Source organism: Nannospalax galili, unplaced genomic scaffold (assembly GCF_000622305.1).
Source record: "Nannospalax galili isolate Female #2095 unplaced genomic scaffold, S.galili_v1.0 scaffold85, whole genome shotgun sequence".
In the NCBI taxonomy this organism is placed as follows: domain Eukaryota; kingdom Metazoa; phylum Chordata; class Mammalia; order Rodentia; family Spalacidae; genus Nannospalax; species Nannospalax galili.
The window spans coordinates 452485-473652 of NW_008358866.1; the positions used below are offsets into that span (position 1 = coordinate 452485).

The window sequence follows — 21168 nt, forward strand, 5'->3', positions numbered from 1 at the left end:
TTAGCTTGGGGCTAGAGACCTAGCTCAAGGGAAGAGTACTACCTTAGCATGCAAAAGGCCATGACTTTGACCTACCACACTGCAAAAACAAACAAATAAACAACTATGTTGGCTTATATACATAAAAAATGTTCAAGTAACAAAAGTATTTTGTTCTGGACTGGAGAGATGACCCAGAAGTTAAAAGTGTTTACTTCTCTTAAAGAGGAATGGAGTTTGGTTCCCAGCATCCACATCTGTGGCTCACAACTGCCTGTCATCCAGCTCCAGGGGATCTGATTCGCTCTTTTGGCCTCTGTGGAGACCTATATACATGTGGACATATTTGCACACACATGCATGTACACACATACACATGAAAATCAAATAATAAAATAAATGATTTTTTAAAAAGCATTTGGTTCAACATACCTGGCTGTAGTAAAGACTCCATACACTACAGGATTTCTTTCATCTCTTGTGGGGAGTAAATAGATATCTTCTATTAATGGAAAAATAATAATTATTTATTATATTTTTGTTTTTCAGTTTTATGTTTGCTTTTTAAAATTATATAATATTTCAAGGATCTAAGCAGCATATAATTTTAAGGTAAATCTCTAAAACATTAAGTAATCAAGAGGAAAAGCTCTCATTTGTTGTATGATATAACCTCCTTGTGGTACACTTCAATTAACTATGAGCTAGATGACTTAATTGGTATTCTACATGACTGCTTTCAGCTAAGAATCTGTGATTTGGGGGCTGGAAAGATGGCTCAGCAGTTAAAAGCACTGACTGCTCTTCCAGAGGACCTGGGTTCAGCTCCCTGGGCCCTCATGGCAGCTAAAAACCTCCCATAACTCCAGTTCTAGGGTATCTGACACCCTCCTCTGATCTCCATCAGCATTGCAAGACAAGGATGTTCTTACATACATGCAGGCAATACATACATACACACTACAAAAAAAATTGTGATTTCGTATAAAATGGAAATGAGGAAAAATCAAGATTTTCACCTGAAATGTTAAAACATGTTCTGTAAGTGTATCAATTTACTAATTAGATATGAAAGCATCTGCCCTGTAATTAATGCAGCATCGATAGCAAATGAGTATTAAAATATTTTGCATTATTATTTAAAATACAAGTGTGCTTATGCTTATATTCAATACCAGTAAAGCAAAATACATAAAGAAAAGGATGACTTAATCGATTATTTTGCATGCATGAAAACAACTTTTTAAAAATGAGAAGACAAAAGCTAATGATGCTGACTTTATGTCAACTAGAGTCTTTCTAAAATTAGATTGGGGAAGAATAAAAAGAAATTAAAAGAATTCCTCATCAGCCTAGTTTTTGGGGGTGGGGGTCGGGGTCCTGAGACAGTGCTCAACTCAAATCTCCCATACTCTCCAGCAGAGGGCAGCCTTGGAATAAGGAATCCTATCATCTCCTACCTGTAAAGGTGGCTCCCATAAAAGACAGCTCAGGAGTGCATGAGAGATGGATAGACTTTGAAGTCACACAGTTCTTGATCTTTATTTTGCATTCTGCTATTTAATTTTCTTTATTCAATTTGCAGACTCTTGAAAAGACAGGAGCATCCTTCACTACAATGTGCATCCACACCTAGCCCAACACGTTGATTTTGGATGGGCAAATATGACCTTCCTAAGCATAATTCCTACAAGCTGTGCTGATACTGTGTGTGTGTGTGTGTGTGTGTGTGTGTATCTTGGTATATGACACTGAAGTAAAATAAACGCTGAGCTACTTAATTAGTTAGTAGGACTTTTTGAAGAAAGAAGAGACGTGACTTACGAAGTTCATCAAAATGAGTGTCTGCCCCGTCATTTCCAGGAATTGAGCAAATCAATCTGGCCTTAAGAAAAGTCGTCCATTTGTTTATCAGGCTGCGTTGGCCACCTGCATCATTCTGAAAAAATGGAAAAACAAATAAGGATAAAATATTACAGATAGTACCTTAAACATATGATATTTTTAAAAAGGTGCAGAGCCTGGGTATTTACTCTTTCAACTCCTAAATAATGGAAGAGCTAGTCTTTCAATTAACCATAAATGTTTTCTCATGCTTAAATGAATACAATACAATCAATTTAACTTTCGTGAATGAACAGATGCATGCAAGTCTGCAGTAATTAAAGCAGCCTGGGGATCAAATCCTTTGCCTGCCAATTTTGTTTCATGACCTATAAAATGCTAATTCTCCACAACTCTATTTTGTCATTGATAAAATATGATTAATGCCTTGAAAAATGTGGTCATTTTGATGATTAAATGGAAAAATTAGTGTAATGTATTTAGTATAGTGCCAGGAAATCTAAATTCAATGGCTGTTGTTAGAAGGACCTATGTTTCACCTAGATGCTTAAGAACAATATTTACATGTTTTAGAAATAGGCATCAGTATAGAAATAAAATTGGTCTTTCTCAAATTTAATACAGTACTAACTAAACATGAAGGAGTCAGAAACACATACATCCATACATATGAAAATAATTTTTATATATTAACCTATATTTTCCTCACTTCATATATATATATGTAATGAAATGTATTTGAGCAAATATAAACATTCAGATCAAATAAATAGAACAAGCAGAATTATGTCCTTTTGAAGTTAAAATTTCTAAGATTTTAAAAAATTGAATCAATGAGCTTTTGGGTTTTTTTAATAAAATATCATAAAAATGCAACTGATTCATGGATTGAACAAATTAGGCATTTAATTTCAACTTTAAAAATTATTCTTGGAGTCAACTTTCCCATTAATCTATTGACATTTAATGTACATTATATAAGTTGTACATACTTTCTGTTCTTCATCTTTCTATATTCAATAAAGTTAGTGAAATGTTAATAGACAAGGTTCATCTCTGAATATTTAGTACCCACCTCCTCTGTGCTTCTTCATGTCTATAGTCTAGCTCAACTTGGAGGAAATGTCTGAATGACTACTTTAAGAAAGAAAATTGGTGTCATATATGTATATGTTTATATATATATCCATAACTATAGATATATAAATACACATACACACATATGTTCTTGAAAAAAGGAAGGAGACAGAATAGAGATCAGAAATATTGTTATCTTCAGAGTACCTAAGAACAAACACTAGATGACATTGTACGCAACACACAGAGTGAGTCATTTTTTATATTCCTTTCTCTTGAATGACAATAATGGCTCTAGTGACATAATATTTAGTACCAGTCGTTAATACCCTCGACCTTTTAAAAAGTATTTTATTTATTATTTTTATGTTATGTGCGTCATATGTAAGTGTGCCAATGTCGTGCAATGCCGACAGCAGTCTAAAGAGAGTGTCTGATCCCTTGGAACTGGAGTTACGAAAGGTCGTTAACTGTCATGTGGGTGGTGGGATTCTAACCCAGGTTTTTTTTTTGCAAAAACAGCCAGTGATCTTAACTGCAGAGCCATCATCCAGCCCCTTGACTTGTTTTTAAGCTTACAACAAACACCAATTTAAAATGAAGAATAATTTTAAACTTTAAAGGTTTGATCTTGAGTAAAACGTTTCATATATTTACTAATAGTTTGGAATTAGCAAATAACAATACCCCAAAGATTTTAGTGTCTTCCTTTTTTTTTTTTCTGGCTGATCTGGAACTCACTAGATAGACCAGGCCTGCCTCAAACTCCTAGAGACCTGCCTTCCTCTGCCTCGAGAATGCTGGGATTATGTGTGAGTCACAACACTTGGTAATTGTCTCATTCTTTTGATGTTTAAAAGATTTCTAGTCATTATAAACTGAAGAATTGAATATGTTTATAGTTTAGTTCACATATGTTTGGTGCCATATATATTTATATATGCACATACACACTAGAAATACAATGGTAGATAGTCGTTGCTTAGAACAGGACAAAAATATATAATAATATTTCATTCTCTGGTTGTTACAAATTCTCATAAAATTAGCTTCTTAAGGCTTTCATCCAATATCTATTAGAACTATGTGTTTTACATATCTTTAATCAGATGCTTAATAAATGCATGGTTAATAGCTATGATATAACTAATATTACAAAATAAAATTGGATAAATCATTTTAAAAAGTATAGAGAGCAAAGGAGAGTGGTCCTCTGCTGAAGAATCTTTCCATTGTGATAATAAAGGTGTCTGGGAAGAAGTAGATTTAGTACTAGGTCTTTAAAATGACAGGTGAGGTCAGCAGACATGTATAAAGATTAGGTCCAGAAATATACCAGGTGTTGGAAATTAGGGGAAGGGCGATGAGTGGAACGATCCCATACACGCTGGGAGAATCAGGACAAATTTCATTTAGATGAAGACTGGGATCAATTAAAATGGTGAAGGAAAATGTCATAAAAGCAAATTAGGGTAAGATCAAGAGGAAGCTTTAATCCAAGGCCAAAGTGCCTGTATGTTATTAAGTACACAATGAAGAACTACTCAAAGATTTGTTAATTAGGAAAGAAATGAAATAACAACTATATTCTTTTTTTTTTTTTTTTTTTTTTTTTTTTTTTGGTCTTTTTGAGACAGGGTCTCCCCGTAGCCCCAGCTGACCTGGAACTCACTATGTAGACCAGGCTGGCCTCGAACTCACAGAGATCCGCCTGCTTCTGCCTCCCAATCTTAATTCTATTTTATGTATAGTATTTCACTTAGGGTATCACTTTTATAATAATATTTCAGTTAGTTATTTGACAGCTTAGATGTCTGCAAATGTAAAGGTAGTCTTTTTAAATATAACTTTTAAATTATTTTGTTTATTTTTATTTTATGTGTATTGCCTGTGTGTAAGCAAGTGCACCCGTGTTGTGCAATCCCTATGGAAGTCAGAGAAGGTGTAAGATCCCCTGGAACTGGAGTTATGGACAGTTGTTAGCTGCCAAGTTGATGTTGGGAATGGAACCTGGGTTCTCTGGAAGAGGAGCCAGTGCTCTTAACCACTGAGCCATCTCTCTAACCAATATAACTTTTTAAATGCTGATATCCTTAGATGGTTTTATAAATATAAATTCAGATGTTAAAATGCATGGGCCAAAGTTTTGATGCTTCCTCTTAATATAATTAATAACAGATTCTATGTTCAAGAACAGGAAAATTCCAGTAAGAAATTGTGTATGTGGAATTATCAGAAAGTAATAGAATTTTTTTAAAATGAGATAAGAACATATGTGGTAGTTTCCACCTGTAATCCTCAGTGGTAGGAGCCTGCGGCTGGAAGATATGCTGTGACATTGAGTTTAGTCTGGTTACAGTGGACCTTGCTGGTGCCTGACTACAATGAAACAGTGTTTTCCTGACACAACAGGCCATTGCACATATGAACTCACAGTAGTTGAGACAGCATTCACAAGACCTGTGCAAATTCAAGCCAGACAAAAAATCATGAGGGGGCAGTGTAGACACAAAGCTTGACCCCTAGCTGAGGCACTAATTGCAATTGAGAGGGAGAGTTAGTTTGCTTTAAGAGTGTGGTCTGGTAGATTGACCATATTCCAGTGTATGGTGACATAACCAAGAGGTGTAGGCAGCAAAAATTGAACTTGAAAAAGTAAAAAGAGCTGGAGAGGTAGCTCAGGATTTAAGAGCACTGGTTGCTCTTACAGAGGACCTGTGTTCAATTCCTAGAACCAACATGGTAGCTAACAACCATTTGTATCTCCAGTTCCAGGAGAGTCAATACCCACTTCTGACATGGGTGCACTTACATGCATGCAGGCAATAAACTCATACACATAAAATAAAATATAAAATTTAAAAATAAGAATAAAAAGGGGACATAAAGTTAGATGGGAAGGGAATGGGGTGGATCTAGGAGGATCTGAAGAAGGTGGGTAAATATGATCAAAATATAATGTATGACATTCTCAAAGAATTAGTAAAAACATTAACAAATAAATATATATTTTAAAGATCACATAGCTCATCATATATTTTAGCATATACTAAGTTGTACTAAGCAGACTTCTAATAAAAAATGTAATGTATTTTTATAGGTGTATGTTAATTATTAAATTTTCCTTGCCTATATGCATATATTTTGAGAGGATAAACTGTGATTATTAAAAATAATACACTATACATAAAGAAATATAGCGAGATCTGCATTACTGCCAAGGGCTGTTTGATTTCTTCATTTATACCCATCAGAAAATAAGTGCTGAAATTATGTTCTTAAATTAATAAATACATATTTACAGTATTTTCTCAATGTCACTGTCTCAACAGTTACAAAACACTGCTTCTTTTATATACCCTGATATAAAAATGTTAATAAACATTCATATTCAAACATATTCTCATTTTCTATTTAAAATTATTACCCATGGTAGCCATAAGAAAATTCTGACTTGCTAGCTCAAGATTTTCTTGGACAAGAAAGAAATTTGTATTTGATTTTTTTCTTTTTTTTGGTCTTCTTGAGACAGGGTCTCCCTGTAGCCCCAGCTGTCCTGGAACTCACTATGTAGACCAGGCTGGCCTTGAACTCACAGAGATCTGCCTGCCTCTGCCTTCCGAGTGCGCCACCACACCCATCCGTATTTGATTTTTTTAAAAAAATGCTTTTGCCTATCCACCTAGTAGCCTTCTCCAGTCCCTCATGGAGCTAATGATGAAAACAAACAGAGAAAAACCCAGGTCAAAGATGAAAGCCACCTGCTGTCGGCAGGGAAGCAAGTATAGTTTCTGGGATAATGTTCTCAGCAATGGGTTATAAGCATTTAATGACTGGACAGTAACTCTTAGAGACATCCAGGAGCACAACCCCAGGAAGTTCAGTGCACAAGGCCTTGTATTTCTCTGGCAGGGAAATGTCAGTCTGACTTTGTTACCAGCTCTCAGCCTCTGGATTTGTTTGCAAATCTGCACAATCCTCTCTGAGAACTTAAAGCCCAGAAGAGGGTTGAAAAGGAGATAATCACTTTTGTACTGTTTTCACCTCCTTGCTTATTTTTGTGAAGTCCTAAAGAACACAACCAACTCCCTAACACAAAAGATTTATTACTGAGGTGTCAGAATCAACAGCTCTTAGCACCAACCTCTTCTATGGGTCCCCCCCCCCCCATTTATCACCACCCTTTTGTTGTTAGGTCCTCTACAGAAAGACGCACAGGAAAGTCACAAAAACATGAAGGTAAACAATCCTGATCCCGTGTGTTCCTTCTGGGTTGTGAGCAAAGACAGTGCCTGTGTTTATATTTTGACGCTTTAAAAATGTTTACAATATTTATTAATTTTAAAGTGATGTACTAAAAAACGAAAACTCTGTCATTTGGTACATAGTCCTTGACTCGTCCCAGCAAATTTAAGTCTATATAAATCTTACATAGACATGTAAAGTAGCTCAAAGCTGCCACACATGAGCTTATATTGAGTGTGTCTTTTGACCTTTGGGTCTCAATGCTGGGTTCATCTGCTAAGCCTGGTTTTATCTGTGTACAATATCCTTTTGGGGGATCATTCAGCACCTTCTAAATATTGCCATTTTTACAATATATGATAAAACAGAAGGTCTTGGGAAAAGTAATAATTGGCTTTAAGTTATAACCCGAAATCTTGAAGATTTTGAGAAGATATTATAATTTTAAGTTCAAGAGCTGGGGATTTTGCTCACTTGGTAGAATACTTGCTTATCATGCAAGGAACCACAGATTAGATTCCCAGCATGCTATAAAACCAGGCCCAGTGTTTCATGTGTGCAATCCATTCTCTTGGGACATAGAAGCATGAGAACCAGAATTTCAAAGTCATCCTCAGCTACATAGTGAATTCTAGGCCAGTCTGGGTTACATGAGAACTCTGTCTTAAAGATACAATCTTCAGTACTAATAGGCTTACATGGTAGGAATCCAGACCTTTCAAACAGTAGACCTGGAGAATAATGACACAAGAAATTAAGATGATGGAGTTCGAAATTATAGACTTGCCTTTGATTAAAATTTTGTTCTTGTAAGACACTCTCTCCTCCTCCCAGTAGCCATCAATTGCCAAAAGTTCTTTATGTTGGGTTGGAATTTCTTACCCACTTCCCACAACTATGCTGGGGTTTTGTCTGGTTTGAACTTGCATAGGACTCATGCATGCTTTCACCATTGCTGAGTTCGTATGAGTAGCTGACCAGTGGGATGGGACTTTTGGTGGGCCCAGTGGATGGACCCACACTGAAGGATATTTGGGGACACTAATCAGACTCTATAGGCTCTATAGGCTGCAGTACACACACATACACACACACACAGACACACTCACATATGATAGTACATTAAATTGGGCAAAGGGAAGTGGGGAGAGATATGTATGGGGGAGGGGATCTAAATGCCATCAAACTATACAATATGAAAATTGAAAAATTTCAATAAAATAAAATTTAAGAGTAAAATAAAATACAAGGAAAAAAATCTACCCCAAAACAACAAAAAATTAGTTCTTTGTCTAATACTGCTAATCTGTAGCCTTGTGCAGGGGAAATAGAAAATTTTTCTGAAACATTTAAAAGCAGACATAAGGTATACATCTTTAAAGTACCCTCCCTGCAAATTAGTGTCCTTAATTTTCAAATTATATTTGGAATTAACACTTCTTATCTTCTTATGAAGTGTGATATAAATATTATATTATTTTCAATAAATGGAAGTGTTATCCTATCACTGAAACTGTCCATGGAGAGAAATATACAGGCTATTTATAGACCCTTTTTACCAAGTCAACATATAACATTAGGAAAATTTGCTGTTTGTGATTTTGACTTTAATGGCTGTTATATTTCAATGCATCATTCATATTCTTCATCTTAGTTTTCATTCATAACAAAAGCTATATCTAGAAGGTTTGAAATAGTTATGCATTGAAATATGCCATCAAGTATCCTAAAGACTGTCACCACAAGGAGATACTGGGGAGTTCTGGCTTAGTAACTGCCTGACTACTTCTCCCTCTGTTGTCTCAAGATTCACTGCATTATTTCTAAGGACACACTTTAGTTGTTGAAAACAATTAAAATGGTCTATATGGGTCTGTATAACTGAATAAAAATGGAAAGGGTAATTCCGACTCAAGGTGGTGAGTTTAACTTCAATCATAATGTTGAAGAAAGGTCCCCAAAGCCGCATTTGAAAGTATATCATACATTAAAACATAAATGCACTGGGTTCAGAAAAACAGCTCAGCAGGTAAAGGTGCTTGCCTATAAGCCCAAGGACCTAAGTTTGATCCCCAGAACCCTCATGGTAGAATAGAGAACTAATTTCCTCAACTTGTCCTCTGATTTCCATATGTGTGCTGTTGCACACAGGAGCCCCATCCTCAGAAGATATGTAAATGTACATAAATACATCAATAGATCACAAAGAGGAGTTCTACTGAGGCTATTTCCATAATTAAAAGAACCAATGTAAAAGAGTGAAGCTAAATAATATGAGCAAACTATGTTACACTTTTTTTTTTTTTAGATTATGTCTTCTTTTGCAATAAGCTGTAATTATGTTTGATGTGATGGGTTCATTGGAACAATAAATAATTCTAATTATTAAAAATTAAAGCACAGCAGATAAAGATATAATAGCCAGTTATAATAGCCAGTTTCTTGGCTAAAACTCAAAATGTCCTTGGGCTTCTTAGCAACAAACTCTGTTCCAAAGGTCAAAAATGTCAAAAGTATTTGGGAGCTCTTATCTAATCCTTAAAAGATGTTAGGGTTATGTCTTTAGAGGGGGGAATGTTAGAGTAGCAAAAAGCACCACAAAAAAATAAAAGGAAGAGCACACGAAGTTGTCAGGAAAAAGTGATGGGGAGATATGGGAAGAGTTTGAGGCAAGGAAGTGGGCATGGATTTGATCAAAACACCTTATATGCATGTATGAAAATCTCAATAATTTTTTGTTTAAAAAAAGATATAATAACAATATCAATTATGAATGGTCTCATTTGGGCTGGAGATTTGGCCGAGTGGTTAAAAGCACTGGCTGCTCTTGGAGAAAATCTGGGTTCGATTCCCAGCACCTGAATGGTGGCTAAGAACCATCGGTAATTCCAGCTCCAGAGGCTTCTGCTGCTGTCTTCTGACCTCTGAGGGCATTGTATGGCACTGGTGCACTTATATACATGTAGGCGTATACCTCTACACAATGAAAAAAAAAGAACGGCCTCATTTACACCTTCACATAACATCATATTGGCAATCATGTCTGGTAAGTTGTGCAACAAATGAGGAGGCAGCAATGACCCATCTAGAAAAAAGCCATGTTTAACTACAAATAAGTGGTCATTCCTTTTCTTGAGAAACTGATGCTATAACAGGCATGGATTTTTAGAGAAAGAGAACTTTTTCCTTCTCTTTACCAGCATCAGATCTATTGGCATCTACCATTCACTGCATTCCAAGATTTTAGTGACTTTTTGAAACTTTGGAATATAAAACAAGTTCCAGAGAGTCTGACAGCCAAAAGCCATTTACTCCACCTACTAACAGTCTTAAAATATCTTATTTTTTATTTTATTTATTATTTTTATTTTGTGTGTATGAGTGTATTTCTTACATGCATTAAGTGCACCCATATCATGCAATGCTTGGGAAGCTCAGAAGAGGATGTCGGATCTCCTAGAACTGGAGTTATGGATGGTTGTGAGCTGCCATGTGGTGCTGGGAATCAAACCCAGGTCCTCTGCAAGAGCAGCCAGTGCTCTCAACCACTGAGACATCTCTCCACCTCCCTTAAAATACCTTCTTTTTGTACTATGCAGTTACATTTTATTGTCATACTTTCACTGTGTATGGTATTGGGTTTCATAAGAACATTTTCACACAAATATACAATGTACTTTGACCATGTTCCCTTCCAAACCATTTGTTCCCTCATTCTCCCAGACAGGTTCATTTTTCTTTTAACTAAACAAAAGTATACACACAGAGCAAGTGTGCTGAGAAAAAGGGCAGAAAGGAAGACAAAAAATGAGGAAGCGATGGGCCACCGAGTATACTGGCCATAAGGGATAAAGTCCACAGGGAGTTTCAAGGGAAAGTTTTATTTTTTTTCCTTTTCCTTTTTATTCTTAAATAAAGACTCCGATATTTACAGGCACCTGAATGTGGTTTGCTACTGGAGAACAGTAATGCAAACATGGAGAACATGCTTCCCTAACTACTTCAAAAACACAGAAAGATTATTAGAGATGCAGGACTTGGATAATATGTTATGCTAAAGAACAGTTTCTAAGAACTAGCAGGTTAAATTAGGGAAGTCTAGTCATGTTTCTCAGGTAGTATCAAAGTTCATTAATTTTTTAAAAGCTACAGCAAACATTATAAATCCCGTCCTAGGAAGCTCTCTGACAGGAAATCAGATGGAAGTAAAACAAAAGCACATCTGTGACTTGTGGGCACTAAATCTCTCATTTAGGTTGTAAGTGACACGCTAAAAGTAAGCACAAAAACCACAGCTCAGTGGAGATCAATAAATACGGAAAGTGTCATCAGCTTAAAAACACAAATCCTCAAAGGCGGTAATTTTCCAAATAGGACCATATATCAAAATAGACAATGCAAGTGAAATTGAAGCAGAAAGCTATTAATGAGACCCCAGGCAAGTTATGTGAAGGGCCATCCAAACTGAATTCCTGGCATGGACACAAGGAAATGCTACAAAACAAAAAGAGCACTGGCATAAGGTACAGCTGAATCTGGAGTGGGCTGGCTTAAGCTAGTGCAAAATGCTTCCAAACAGGAGAAAATCTGAGAGTAATACAAAACAGACTTGAGGTGGAAAGTTGCAAGCTAGCCTCACTAAAGAAGCTGGCTTTTCATGCATTAATACAGGTAAACAGAGAGAGAGAGAGAGAGAGAGAGAGAGAGAGAGAGAGAGAGAGAAAAAAAGAGAGAGAGACAGAGAGAGAGAGACAGAGAGAGAGAGACAGAGAGAGACAGAGACAGAGGAGAGGATGGAGAGGAGGGAGGGAGGGAGGGATGGAGGGAGGGACGGAGGGAGGGACAGAGGGAGGGATGGAGGGAGACAGAGACACATCACTCAGACACAAACAATGGTCTCTGAAAGTACTAATTTACAAAGTAAATAGCCACAAATCTTTTTCCATCTGTTTCATGCTGCTGTGACTGCTCATTCAATCAGTGTTTAACACTTTGCCCTGAAGATCTGTATAGCTTACCATCTATGACAGAAGTTCTCCAAGGTGTAAGTTGTGTCCTTTAGTACTTCAAAATATTCACAGTTCAAAGAGTTATATAGAGCTTAACAAGGACTCCAGAGATCACAAGGCTAAGCAGCCTATTTTAAACATGAAAGGATTATTAAACACTTAGACTAGAAAGCCATGATCACTCAAAAATAAGTCATGAGGAAACCTACTCTGCCATGTACAATGGAAATCATGCTAAGGTTGAAAAAGTGTCCTCAGATGAAGGTATTCTCCTTAACTCTTATTAATAGTGTCATGTGAAAATATTGTCTCAGTTAATTATGTTTCTCCTCATCCACATCTCTTGGCCAAGATTCATTTTGGTTTCATTATTCAAAAATTTTAACCAGATGTTTCCCAGTAACTACTGTGTTCAGAAATAAGATCCATTCACAAATTATAAATATTATTAAAAACGAGGGCAAAAAAACCAGTAATTTCCACCTTTACAACTCATAAAAGATCAGCCAGGCATGATCGTGCATGCCTGGAATCCTAGCACTCAGAAGGCTGAGACAAAAGTATTCCTGTGAGTTTGAGGCTGGTGTGGAATATAGAATGAGTTCTGGGGCAATCCTGGCTATCATGTGATAGCCTGTCTCAGACAAAAATAAAAGAAAACAAAACAAAATAGAAACATAATAAAATGACATCTCCTGCCAATACACTGCTCTTTGTCCTTTAAAACATGCAGAATACCATGATCACCTTCTTACACTCTTAAGAACTGTTTAGGAAACTGGTCCCAAAAGGCTGTGTGACATATGGCTTATGTAAGTGCACACAGTTGTATGTAGTATGACAAGGTATTTACATTCTTCACATGCAGTTCTCCTGTACTAAATCACTATGTGCTCAAACTCAGAAATCGATGTTAGTCCTCAACCCTTCCTAAGTATCTGTCACACCTAATCCAAATGCTCTCATTGTCTTTTTGTTTGGTGCAATAGTCATAGAAAAGGTGATGGAACTCAATGCATAGGTTTTAAAAAAGTCAGAATGTAAGAAGTGTGGCAAGAGGTAAGTCTACATTTGATTTCAAGTTGAACGGTTGACTCATTTGGGCAGAAGTCATGGGTGATCCACTGACTGTCAGTCCTGATGCCTGTTTTAATTCATGATCGTACCTGACATTTTTGGTCTGGGACATCACTGAGAACTCTTCTTTTTCTTCCTTTTTTCACTTTTTTTTCTTGTTCTCTTTTCTTCTTCCCTCTCTTCTTCTTCGTTTCTTTCCTCTCCATTCTGTTTTAGCCTGCATCAGGCTCCCAAGTACTAAGATTACAGGCACGTGTTACCACCCCAGCAACTGCTTTCTTCTTACAAGGTCATTAACTTGGCTTGTATACTTCTCTCCATTTTTCTACCAAGTTGTCAGTTTTTTCTCAATTGTGTTTGAAAACATTTATGTCTTCCTTAAATGTTATTGTCCCTCAAGATTCTGGGCTTCCTCTTGCCTACAAAACTTTCTGAGCAAGGCCTCAGATGCTTCCATGACTCAGGAGCCACTGATAAAGTGATGATTTTTCAATTCATGAGTTTTGACACTATAGAGCCCAAGTTTCATGTTTTTTAAGTAACTGATATGCTGGCATATTTAGGAGCCACATCAAGTTCAGCATGTCCAGATATTAAAGTCTATTCTGCTTCCTGTCTCCTAACCTTTTCTGTATTTTCTAGACCCATGATGTACCTTCTACAAATCATGATTACAAAGAGCATAGGAGTAATTATCTGTAAGACAAACATCATCTGAGATGACCTTGTCTTTCTCAAATATTATGTGAAGTAAGTATCCTCTCTGAGATTAAAAAAAAAAAAGGAACAAGTAAAATGCATTAAGAATTCAGGTCCTTGGTATTGACGGTTACAGCATTACACAGTATAGATACAGAACATGACCATGATCCTAGAAAATCACGCTGAGTAATAGTATCCTGTACTGACTTACCAGTAAAATAACCACCACTTAAGACCTTTTGGATATGTACAAATAGGCTCTATTAGAAATAACTCCTGAACATAACTTCGTATCTTCATTATGTTGAATACAACAGGCCCCCAAATCACAAATATTTTTCAATCCAGATTCATTCTTCAAACTGTGGCAAAATATATTCAATTCGTTCCTCTGTACCCCAAATATTTAATAACTTTTAATTGTCTACATGATAGAGTTCTCACTTATTAACATGGAAACAAGACTTCTTGTCACCCTGTTTCATCTCTACTCTCAAAATGCACTGCCCCCGCCATATAACTTGATACAAGATTTCATTATTCTGTGAACAAATTCTACCCAGTCAAATATTGTAAGAAGGCTTGGCCTCACTTTCTCTATGTAGCATGGTCAGGTTCTGCTTACACGATTCAATTCAGTCATGCCCTTCATACGATATTTTCAAAGTTCACTTATGTCTTATAGTTCTCACCACCTATTATCATATTATTTTATGAAAATCTTTTATATGTATATTATCCTCAGTGTACTTTGAGGTTTTTAAAAAGTAGGACAATGAATCTGTTTATTTTGCTGCTATTGTTGAAATAGTGAAGAAAGAAATATATGAGTCGGTTACAGCACTGAATACATCTGCCCTTCTAGAACAATCGTAAAATATGTTTTGTGTGAAAGTTAGTAGTCTATTGCCAAAACTTCTTTCCCACCAATCATTCTATGCCACATTGGTTAAAAAAAGAAAAAAAATCAACAAATTATCCAAGTCAATATAATATCTTTTTTTTCTTGTTTTTAGTTTAGTAGCCTAAGAAGTAGCAATCTCTTAAATTGTCAACAGTTTTTCTTTGTGCAAAAGTATTAGTTAGAAATGAAAGCAAACAACAGCGAGAACAAACTCTTTGTGCTTCTAAATATGGGCTGTGGGAAAACACTGGCAGATCAAGCAGAATAAAGGCTCTCATGTTATTAGAAAAAAATCTTCATAAAGTCAGAAAGGCACACACAGCTTACTCTTAATCTATTAGGATATCTTCTTTCTTGAATATTTTCTCAAAAGTATAAAACTCAATTTTGTCTCATAATATGGACATTCCTTTTGATATTATTTATCATAGTAAAAAAAATTAAGATGACAGTTTGAAAGTAAAGACAATAAACAACAAAGAAGAATAAATTTCAAATATCAGAAAACCCTTTTTGTGAAAAATCATACAATAAAAATAGTAGATATGAGATGGATGTGCTTTAATTAATTTGCAAAAAACAAATTTAGAGCCAGATATCACTAATATTTGACAAATGAATCACTGCTATAATGAATAATTCTGAAGATGCTACTAAGTTAACAGAGTGATTAAGAGGCACACTGGGTAAAAGGAGGCTCTTTTTCTTTAAACATGTCTGTCATGTCTTTATTTGATATAACAGGTTTCTATCTAAGAAAAATAGGATGACAGACTCCTACTGTGTGGTCTCAGATTTTTTTTGAGTAGGGAAGATTCATTAAGTGTAATGTGTCTACATTCTCAGTTTTGTAGGAGTTTATTTATAGTTTAAAAAGAGTATTTCATGGCTTATTCTTAAAGTCTAAGCTTCAATATAGAAATTTAAATGTAAGTCAAATTTTAAGATAGTGACATAAATTTAAGATTAATTTACACAAGAATAAAATCATTACATTGCTACAAATAAATTTCTATTAAATGGATTAGATCCATCAAGAAATAAGCCACGTTGGGGCTGGAGAGATGGCTCAGCAGGTAAGAGCCCTGGTAGTTCTTGCAGAGGACCCAAGTTCGAATCCCAGCACCCACATGGCAGCTAACAACTCTGTAACTCCAGTTACAAGGGATCTGATGCCCTCTTCTGACCTCTGCAGGCATTGCACAACATGGGTGCACTTACATACATGTAGGCAATACACTCATACACACAAAATAAAGGATAATAAATAAAATATTTTAAAAAGAAATAAGCAATGTAATGCCTCACAAATAGCACACTTCGTTATACGTTTTTTAAAAAAAAAACTCATGAAATGAATCTATTGGTGGTAAATCCCTTTCAATGTTTTTAAAGTGGCTCTTTTACACAAACAGTGTCGACCCGTGCACAGCTTCTCAGGGTCAGCATCCTTTTTTTTATGGGGCATGCTTCAGTACACCAACATACTAAGTCTATTCCAGTACTACTCATTCATCCCTAGGCAAGAGGCTTTAAGAGAAAGACTATGAACTCCTGGACTCTGAAAAAATGAGAATGATTTTTAGAGACTCTATCCCTTGTGTGGTTGAGGGGATCAGTGGGAGACAGCAGTATTGGGTAGGACAGTAGGTCACAAGTTGGGCTCACAAGTTGGCCTCATTCAAAGTGTGTTTTTTCATTAGCGATTTCAAGTGTGGTGATGATTTGTATTTCTGTCCCTCGAAATGTAACCTAAGGGCACAGACCAAAACAAAAAGTGATAGGCTCAAATGGAAGAAAATGAAAAGTTTGTATAAGACCAAGGAAAGATTCCTGCAGAGGGTATTTATTAACCTAGAAGCTCTTGCTTGTAATAACTGAGTTCCTGCTGAAAGTATCTGTCTTCTTAGGAAATATTATTTCAGTGGAGGCATATCCAAGCAAGAATATATAAATAAAAAGCAGTGTTCCAGTGCATTACTTGATGGAACAAAATGTAAATGTCTCAGATATCTAATGAGTTTACCACAATTTACATAAAATGTCACTATTCGAAACTAATTGCAATGTTCTTTAAAATAGACATTTTGTGTTTTGAGGTTACTTTTCCTTTTTCATTTCGCTCAGAACTTCATCAGTGTTAATGGTATAGGAAACATTCAATAGAGTAACTTAAAACTATATTTTAAATTCATTTGGCCCAAAAAAATACATAATTATTAAATGTGTGATGTGTTTTAATGAAAATACAGAATATGCTTTTTTTAGTGTTTCAGGTACTCCAGGGGATTATTCAGTTTTAAGATAATACTGTTTAACATTACATGAAAACAGCCTGCTTCCCCAGCCCCTGTCTTAGGGATCAGGACAGAGTGATCTTACTGACAATAGCAGGAACTGTTAGAAAGACAAGGATAGAATGCAAAAGATGTGCAGCACCAGGGCACTGGATAATAACTTCATTATTTGAAATTGTGACATTTTTGCTTTCACTACTTGGTCTCAAAAATTCCATGCATAAGACAGTATGAATCTGTCTAACATCTTTATGAATAATGGATATTTTCTTTGTTAGAACATTGCAAGATTAATTTTCATGTATAGATGCACAGTCCTTAAGAAAAGTAAATTGATATATCTTGCCTTACAAACTCTTCCAACTCTTGAAAGAATGCTCTTATCAGAAGTACTGCCTTCCTGGGATGATTCTCGAAAGAAGAAATAGATTTTATCATCATCTGGATTATAGGTGTCTGGTATGGGGAAAGTTCCAATAAATTTTGCTCCTGTTTGAAAAAAAAAAGTTACAATTTTAAACAATGAAATAATCTAGCCATAATAGTGTTGACAACTTTTGTTGTTGAAACAACTGGGAACAGAATTTAAAAAGGGATCCATGAGTCGAATGTGGAAAGCAAGATATATAGAAAAACATGTGATAATATGTGCCCTATAGAGAAGGACTGAACAGAGAGTTGGAGAGAATATGGCTGTGTGATACAATTGCCAGATATTGCCATGAAACCAGTCATAGGTCATGTAATCAAAAACATATAATCTAAGAGAAGCATTGTTAGGCAGTTTCCTCATTACTATGTGAGCATGACAGAATCTAATTACCCAATGAACAGATGTTCCTGATATCATTGGGCAATATAATCCTATGAGATCACAATGTTATATAGCACATATAGTGTGTTGTTGACTAAAATGTTCAGGTGACTTGACTGCTTGACTGTACCTTTTCACTTCTGGAAAATCTATGCTTGCATATTCTCTTCTGTGATGGAACTACTGCTTTTAAATGACAGTGTATTTTATAATGCACTTGTTAAAAGTTTTACACATTAAAATTATATGAACTATTATCTGATGAATTTTTGTGAAATTGCTCAGAGATGGGATGAAAATGACCAAAAACATCTTTTGGGTCTTCATATACCCTGAAGACATTTTTCTGGGTTTATATTTGTCTCTACCATATATTTAAGAACTGATCTTAGGCAATTTTCTACAGTTGATCATATCAAAAGGTCAAGAAGCTATCCATGTCCTAGTTTTCTTACATATAATGTGATGATCCAAATGTCGTCTCTCTAGTAGTATTGAATAGTAGTATTGAACATATAAAGCACTTAGCACCTGGTAATGCCTATCATATAAAAGGCATTCAATACATGTGATTTATACTCAGGCCTGGTGGCACAGGAATATAATATCAGGTACTCTTGATGCTAAGCAGGAAGATGACAAGTTCAAAGCTACAGTATCAGTTTAAGGCAGCAAACACAACTTAGTAAGATTCAGTCACAAAAATAGAAAATAGAGAAAGGGGCTGGGAAGCAGCTCAGTAGAACAGTTTCCTAGATTGAATGAAGCCCTGGATTACATCCCCATTACTACATACATGCATAAAGGAAACTTATAAAATAAGTTTTAAAAATGTGATTTATTAAGATGATGATGATGATGATGATGATGGTTTCCCTGATTGTGTATAATCAGACTGGTAAAAGCTGAGTACATCATGTATTTAGAATAATAATATATAGCTATTCAAAAATTAACTAAGCCTGTCCTAAAACATTCCTAATATATGGCGAGTGAGACAGAATTTGCAATATAAAATTAATAACCTCTTTGCATTTCATCAATGGAAAAATCAAATGTCAAACATCTTATTTAAAAAAAAATCATTGGGCATGGGCTGCAGAGATGGCTCAGCAGTTAATAGCGCTGGCTACTCTTGCAGAGGATCTGGGTTTGACTCTCAGGAGCAACATGATGGCTAACAACCATCTGTAACTCCAGTGTCAGGGGATCTGATACCCTCTTCTGTCCTCTAGAGGCACTGCATGACATGGGTGTACTTACATAGATGCAGGCATAAAATTCATACACAAAAAATAAAAATAAAATAATAAAAAAAATTGGGCATTCTAAGTCTTGGCTTTATGAAATTTTAAGTTAGTCAGATCACAAATCTGTACTCAATTGATACTCGTCCAGAAATAATGGGTTTTTAAAAGCAAGGAAGATAGGGAGAAAAGCTTTTGAAGAATGAAGGAAGGTGGTTAATATGTAAAATATATGAGGCGCTTGGAAGGAAGCACAATGCAGTAGTATTTTGGAAGCAAGAGAAAAGTAGGCAAAACCTTGCAACATAATAATGAAAATGATGGGAAATGTAAAAGATTAACATTATCCTGTAAAGTTTTTGCCTAGTGTCATGATTGTTATGAATCTCGGGAGCACTGAAAATCATTCGCCTAGAAAACGTGCAGCACTTGACCAAAAGTCCCATAAAGAAAACTTCATAAAAGCCTTCCTAAGTGGACAGAAATTAACCTTGGCTTTCAAGTGATCAGCCGGGCATGGGATGCACACCTATACTCTCAACACTTAAGTGGTGGAGACACGTGGATCAGGAATACAAGACCAACTTTGGCCTTATGAAATCCTGGCTAAAAACAAGACAAAACCACACACACACACACACACACACACACACACGCACACACACACACTCAAACTGATGGTAAGTAAAGGTGGTTTGGTCATCATCAGCCCAGTCTCTTCTGGTCAGTCCTCAGTCTTCCATTTTGTTTCTGCTCTGCTTAAATGTAAAGCCTTAAGAGGGAAAGAGAGGAGGAAAATGTCTGCACAAACTTCTTTTTATTCTTCGTTATGTTCCCATGGACCCTCATACTACTGATGATCTCACTTTGATAGAGACTTAGAAAATTACCTGAAAAATAATTTTTAGTAAAACACATAGGACCTTGAAAACTTGCATTTTTGATCCTATCTTAAATTGACAAGACTCATTCACATTTCCATTCAGAGTTTTGGTCTCCCCACTCCAAGCCCCAAGTTCAAGTTGCTGATAAATCACAAACTAAAAAATCCCCTTTACTGACAAATTATCCTTCTAACTTTTTATTTATATATGTTTTCTTAATGGAAGAATATAGTCAGGTATGTTTGAGAATGCCTTTAATCCTGACTGAGGAGATGGAGTTGATGAGCATCCTTGCCTATATAGCAAGTTTTAGGCCAGCTTCTGTTACAGAAGACCCTGTTTCAAACAAACAACAAACAATAAACAGGTAAAAGAAAATAGCATAGTAAAATTTTTATATATGTGGGATTTGTATTTCAGCAATTTAATGAAAATAAATAATTACCAATAAAGTCAAGAACTGATAGGATTAAAGAATATTTAAATTAATAAGAACTGACTTTAATTTTAATCTGGAGCAAGGGAATATTGGCATGTGTCCACATACGGCTAAAAAAGCCAGCTCTGATCTTCCAGATGCCTAGAAAGGAGTGTCACTGAGAAAAACGATAGGCACCAGAGCATTCCCACAGACATCAGACTGCAGATTGAGAATGATGCAGAAATGCTTGAAATTAACAGTCTCTAATGCAAAGCTGCCAAACTGGATAAGAATCTCTAGTTGTATTTTAAACATATGCATGATTAGAAAAATAATAAAACCCTATATGAGATGCTTATGACCAATTAAGGTTAGGAACCCTTAATATGGAAATTATCACTATATATATGGAGAAAATTAGGTGGTTAGACTTACACTTATTAACCCATGGCCAATGCTGTAGATGTACAGTTGGATGAGGAAGGGAAGAGAGAAAAAGATATATAAATTATTTTTCTTTAAATTTTAAAAAAATTATATTTATGTGTATGAGTGTTAGGTCCGCATGTGTGTAAGTACACCCATGTTATGCAGAGATACCCCTGAAATATAAATTCTTTAGTCATCAAAATGAGTTCAAAATAGGCTAAGACAAATTATGCAGAAA

The 21168-nt window shown here is 35.6% G+C and overlaps 1 protein-coding gene across 2 annotated transcripts in view; it reads right to left on the reverse strand.

Moving 5' to 3' along the window:
• Positions 1-21168, reverse strand: part of Sema3d (semaphorin 3D) — a 207991-nt gene that overhangs the window by 38940 nt on the left and 147883 nt on the right. For both annotated transcript variants that reach the window (XM_008822472.2, XM_029558376.1), the window contains exons 8-10: positions 17482-17624; positions 1804-1918; positions 412-481 (exon numbers count right to left, since the gene is read on the reverse strand). In XM_008822472.2, coding sequence (XP_008820694.1) covers positions 412-481; positions 1804-1918; positions 17482-17624 — 328 coding nt within the window. The remainder of the gene's footprint in view (positions 1-411; positions 482-1803; positions 1919-17481; positions 17625-21168) is intronic.